The sequence below is a fragment of the Cornus florida genome, unplaced genomic scaffold (genome assembly GCF_030987335.1).
Source record: "Cornus florida cultivar Cherokee Brave unplaced genomic scaffold, ASM3098733v1 CherokeeBrave_3.0.0_Hap2_Chr08, whole genome shotgun sequence".
In the NCBI taxonomy this organism is placed as follows: domain Eukaryota; kingdom Viridiplantae; phylum Streptophyta; class Magnoliopsida; order Cornales; family Cornaceae; genus Cornus; species Cornus florida.
Window position 1 is genome coordinate 33,666,487 of NW_026775578.1, and position 6,000 is coordinate 33,672,486.

Sequence of the window (6,000 nt, forward strand, 5' to 3'; positions counted from 1 at the left end):
TAATTGAGACCAGACCAATAATATGTATACTCCGTATATATAAACACACATTTTGGGTGTAATCCGAGAATGAATTATTCCAGAAGATTTACATATATACCAATAAGGAAAGAAAGAAAATTAAAAAAGAAAAAAATAAATAACAAATTATATTTGTTAATGAGAAATTTTAAAGATGGAAAAATTTTTCTTGACTATTAGTTTCAATGGTTAAAAAAAAGAAAAAAAAAGGATATGATAAATTTCGTTTAAAGAAAAAATAGAAAATTCTCTTTACTTTCTAATATATATTACTTATGATCATATTTTAGCAACCACCGAACAAACTGGGCACAAATTCTCATCCCGAATCAACTCATCGGTCGGAGACACACAAGTCTGAAACTGCTCCGCTGAAAGAAGCTATATTTTGGCACCATAACTCCTTCAAATTCAATCCACAATGGTCCCTCTTCTCCCCATAAGCGCACCAATCTGTCCCACCACCGCAACCCTCTCAAAAACATTAACCAAAGCCTCCTGAGATTAACCATAGCACTCCTCTTCTTGTGTGATCTTCTTGTAAATAGCTGGATAGCCGATGATGTTTACACGCTCGAGGCAACGGGTTATCATAACTTTGACTCTAATTTTGGCTCTGATTTCGCATTCAAATTGTTTAATAATTTTCCCGGAATTGCCGATGACTCTAATCATACGTCGGCAGGTTCCCTTCCGTTGATTATATGTGTATATACAGATTATTTGAGAGGTATATATATATAGAGGTTAAAAATGTAATTTCAATATTCAATTTGGTCAATATAAAAGTTAAAGGGCAAAAATGTCAATTCATTACTATCGGGGTGTTTTTAGTAACTGTATCAAACTTGAGGGGGTGTATTTGTTCCAAAATAGGCTAACTTTCATCTGTTTGTCCTTACCCCAAACTTGAGGGGCTGTCTCTGTATTTTACTTTTTTTTTTTTTTTTTTTTTAACAAGGCAAGAAGGGTTAGAAGTTAGATTAATAGGTGCAAAGAGTTAAAGCCTGGCACTCCCAAAATTTAGGAGAGACACTAATCACTAGACTATCGAAGCATCTGCTTTCAAAATTAAGATTTAGGAGTAAGCTCTTTAACATAGACTCGGGACTAGAAATATGAATTTATGAGGAAAAGTATTTTCCCTTAAAAAAAATAATGCCCTTGAGTATTTTTTATCTTCAATTCAACATAAATGCGTTGTATTTTTAATTTAATGGCATTGCATCTCAATGTAATATTTTAAACGAATGTTACACCTTAAATTAAATGTGTTTCACGAGTGTAATATTTTAGTTGCATGGATGTTGTTTTTTATTTTTTATTTTTGTGAATGGTGTAGTAAAAATTAAGAGGTTGCAAATTAAAACATGACATGTCAACACAACTCGAACATGACACGATATATGTGAGTTTGCGCTGATCTTAAACGGGCTCGGGTCATAAACGGATTAACTTAACATGTTATAATTGTAAATATGACCTATGTAATATATTACCTATTTAAATCCAATTACAGTAGATACTTAGGTCATTTAAACATAAATCTTGTGTATTTCTTATAAGTTTTCTTTTTATTTTAAATATTTAAATTAATTGTGACAATTTTTTTATATCATTTATTATTTAATTAAATATTAAATATCAAGTCGTTAAAAAAGTCGAATTTGAATTTATCCGTTTAGTATAATATTATAACCCAAGAATAGGAATTACCAACCCCAAGTAAAATTGTCACTCCTAAATAAAGAAATGGGTGCGGGGGCACAAAAGTCATCATATGTTTAGGGGCCTATATCATCATCCTCTCCAAAGAGGCTATGCATCTTCCCCATTTATAGATTGTGGAGGGTGAACTAAGGAGATTCCTCTTTTTTGGACTTTGTGGGTTCTTTAGGAGTTTTTTATTTTGTTTTTTTGCATATGCAATTTACAATTTTCAATACATGATACATTCCTGAATCAAGTCGTCCATGCCCATTTTCAAAGGCTCAATAAAAACAAAAACGTTTGAATATAAATTGTGCTCATGGAATCCTCCTAATAACAAAACAAAATCATTCGTTCAAATAAAAAGAAACAAGAAAAGTGATAGCGACAACTGACAATCCAAATAAAAATTGATAGCCTCTTAACGTGTTCTGCAAATGGTCAATGGCTAAGACCTTGCGTGCATTATCAGTTCAATCCAGAAAAAGAGGAATTCCAACCAATCTAAAGCCCTATAACAGGATATAACATTACAGACAATATTATTGTCTCGAGAAGTCTATAGAACTTCTATCCCACCTGACATTGACGGACATCTCCGGTAAGACCATCACTGCTGAGCACACTGGACTCTCTGGGCACCACCGTGCATGTCATCGTCTTCATCGTACGCCTCTTGGGCGGCCTGCTGCTTACGGCGCATCTCATCCTCTATGTTGACATCATGTAGAGTGGTCTCCTCACATTCATCCAACTCCATATCCGTCATCTGCATTGAAGGCTTAGGAGGCAGCACAGCCTCAATAGCCTTGCACTGCTCTGGAGTCAGGGACTCTGGGAAATCCACTGTGAAGTGAATATACAGTTTGCCTCTCATGAATGGCCTCTGGTACATCGGCATTCCTTCATCATTTATTGCCTTGAACTGGTCTGTTTGCACACAACAATCAATGCAATGAATGACTACATATTCAAAGAAAAAGGAAAGAAAGAACTACCAGACACACATCAACAAGTTCAGAATTCAAGAATCATTAGTCCTCCCAAATACAAAATGACAGTACATATATAGTTAAGCACAAAGTTGAGTACAATAACAAGAATTTGTCGGCAATATTGAAACATTTTCCTTCATCATTGAAACCAATCCAATCAAATAATCGATCAAGATACTAATCTCTTTTGTTTGGGCTACTTGCTGAAAGAAAGTCCCCGCTTTCTCTTTTAACATTTATCTGATTGTGAATTTTTATTTTAAATAGTTAAAAAATGCTTTGCAGGTAGAGTATCTGAACTCATAGTGCCATTTAGCTTTTGACCCTAACCTCAGTCAAACCACATGCTATAATATTTTTAATTATCTCAAAAAACCCACATTAAATTTAGTTCTGCCTATATTCGACAGTTCACATTTATCTCCACATGCGCAATCCAGCCAAGCTCATTTTAAGCATGATAAAATGATTGTTTTATATTAGTACTTTCAATTTAAAAACTATACATCAATCACACAACAAAACAATTTTACCATTTGAATTTCAACTCCAATTTGTAGTTAACTTGAACAAGGAACACGTAAAACAGAGAGGGTAATGGAATGGAAGGACCACATGTAAAAAAAAACGTTTGCTAACATTCTAAGAATTATGCAGGAAATTTCATTTCAATAACAATAAAACATGAAAGGCCTACAACATGCATTATGATTAATCAATATCAAACCAACTCACTTTGGTGAGATTGTGTCGTAAAAGTTAAAGACCTTTTCAGAATACATATATTAGATTCATCAAAAACTTACCAGGCTTGACAACTTCTCCAGGTTGCAATTTAATGAGGAGTTGCCTATTATCCAGATGGGTCAGTATAAATTGGAAGCCACAGAGTGCTTCAGTCAAGCTTAAAGAATGCTCGACAAATAGGTCATCACCCTTTCGCTTGAACTTCGGATGATCTTTCTGTTGTAGAACAAAAACTATGTCACCTGTGACTGTGTCAGGCTGCAAAAAGATTAAACTTGATTAAATCATCCGCAACATAATCTAAATTCAGACAGAAGAAACAGCAAAAGATTATTTGGCTTACCGCCTCATCAGCCTCCCCAGGGAATGTAATCTTCTGTCCATTTTGCATCCCCTTCTCCACAATCACTTCCAATACTTTCTTCTCCTGTACAACCTTCTCACCCTTGCACTGTGGGCAGCGATCTTTGTCATTAATGGTTTCACCAGTACCTTTGCACTCATTGCAAGGATGCTGCATCTGCTGGATCATAGATGGACCAAGATGTCTAATGGATACTTTCATTCCAGACCCTTGACAGCCAGAACATTTCATTGAAGCACCCGATTTGGACCCTTTACTGCAAATCATTGTACAACCCTTCAAGTTAGAGAATTTAAGGACAAACAACAGGTGGAAAGCATATAACAGACATATTCCAGTACTCACCCCTTGCACTTGGAGCAGATTACATTACGTGAAAGGGAGAGCTTTTTGGATGTCCCACTGTAGAGATCATCTAGAGAAACCTTGAGGGGATGCACCACATCCTCTCCCCTTCTTTGCCTTCGGCCCCTGCTGCTTCCACCACCTGTACACAAAGTATTCAATAAAAAAATGCGAAACATTATTCTCTTTTTTTTCACAATTAATGTATAAAGTTGTGTTCACTTATGAAATAAAATATGTACGAAGTGAAATGAAAAATATATTATATATATCTATATATTTGTGTAAAGTCGTGCTCTTACCACCAAACGGGCTACCACCAAAAAAGGATTGGAAGATATCAAATGGATCATGCATACCACCTCCACCACCCATTCCTTCCTTGAGAGCATCCTCACCATACTGATCATAAAGTTCACGCTTCTCTGGGTCACTCAGAACCTCATAAGCTTGGGCCAGCTCCTTAAACTAAAAAATCACACACAATTCCAAACTAAAAATCACATACAATGCCGAAGGCTACAATACATTCTATACTTTATAAAAGCAATAATAAACAAGTTGCACCATCCCTGCTATCACAACAAAAAAAAATAAAAAACTATTCTTACAACTACATACTTCGTTAGGAAGACGATATTGAGGAAAATTATGGAAATGTCACAGTAATTCAAAATTCCAGAAACAAGGTCAAATCAACTCATTATTATACAGACTTCACATGTAATTTCATGTGAACAATTGACACAAAAGAAAACCCAGGTCCTGCAAAGTCAACATACCACAGATATAATTGTATAGGCAGCAAAGAAAGTCTAAGCATTTAAAAGATCCCAAAAAAAAAAAAAAAAACAATATATGATGATCACAATTTTCGTAAAACTGAAAAATCAAAACCCCCAATTCAACAATAAGATAGCCTAATCCCTTTTAAGTTACCCAACATCTTTTATACGTAAATTTACATCTATATACACATATATTGATTGAAGGAACTGATCTACGAACAAAATTTAGGGAGATCAAGAATTTACCTTCTCAGGATCACCGCCTTTGTCAGGATGATTCTTGATCGCCGCCTTTCGATAGGCCTTCTTCAGATCATCCTGCGAAGCGGTCTTCGACACTCCGAGGATTTCATAGTACTTTGTGTTATCGCTCTTCTTGGGAGCTCTCCCAAACATCTTCGATTACCGATCGATCTACAAAACAAAAACGATACCAAAGATCAAACAATCAATCAATCAATCCTGACGAATCAAGGTCAACTGAAGCTCGATGTATGTAGAGAGAGAAGAGAAGAACCAACCTGTGGAAGGACAAACCCTAGAAAGAGAGAGATTGGAGGAGAGAGAAGCGAATGATGCGATTACTTGTGTGTTTGTGAGAGGGAAAGAGAGCGCGAGCAAAGGAAGCTCGAGGCGAAAGAGGGGTTGGCTTGGTATCAGATGTGTGTTTTTATTGGGGAAAAGATGGACGGTGGAGATTTGTTGGGTCCGACAATTTCGACAAAAGAAGCCTCTAGAATTTCTCTACAATTTTTACTAGTCTTCTCAGTAATCTCCACCTAGTAATGTATCTCTCTCACACACACTTAAGACACACACACACTCTCTCTCTCTCTCTCTCTCTCTCTCAAAACACGGAATTAATTGCATAACAAAAACATATATACATTTGTTTTTTTTTTTTTTTGCCATTAAATAAACGAAAAAAGAGAAAAAAAATTGCAAAATATTTCTTTTAATATAAGACATTATCTAGTTACTTAATTGGCAAAGTATCTAATCTTTCGACTAGATGTACCTGTGTTAGAAA

The 6,000-nt window shown here is 35.4% G+C and overlaps 1 protein-coding gene across 1 annotated transcript; it reads right to left on the reverse strand.

Moving 5' to 3' along the window:
- Positions 1 to 2,065: 2,065 nt before the first annotated feature.
- LOC132271224 (dnaJ protein homolog) lies at positions 2,066 to 5,651 on the reverse strand. Its single transcript, XM_059772542.1, has 7 exons — positions 5,492 to 5,651; positions 5,217 to 5,384; positions 4,485 to 4,650; positions 4,183 to 4,324; positions 3,817 to 4,093; positions 3,533 to 3,731; positions 2,066 to 2,661 (listed from the first exon to the last, which is right to left on the reverse strand). The coding sequence occupies exons 2-7, from the start codon at positions 5,364 to 5,366 to the stop codon at positions 2,342 to 2,344; spliced, it is 1,254 nt and encodes a 417-aa protein (XP_059628525.1). The 5' UTR covers positions 5,367 to 5,384; positions 5,492 to 5,651; the 3' UTR covers positions 2,066 to 2,341.
- Between the last annotated feature and the right edge of the window lie 349 nt (positions 5,652 to 6,000).

Bases quoted from the DNA above. Each gene is read 5' to 3' on its own strand.
- LOC132271224 (XM_059772542.1), bottom strand. From the start codon at position 5,366: ATGTTTGGGAGAGCTCCCAAGAAGAGCGATAACACAAAGTACTATGAA. The intron at 4,094-4,182 runs GTGAGTACTGGA...AATGATTTGCAG, and splicing joins ATCTGCTCCAAGTGCAAGGG to TAAAGGGTCCAAATCGGGTG. The intron at 2,662-3,532 runs GTAAGTTTTTGA...GTGTGCAAACAG, and splicing joins TGGAGAAGTTGTCAAGCCTG to ACCAGTTCAAGGCAATAAAT.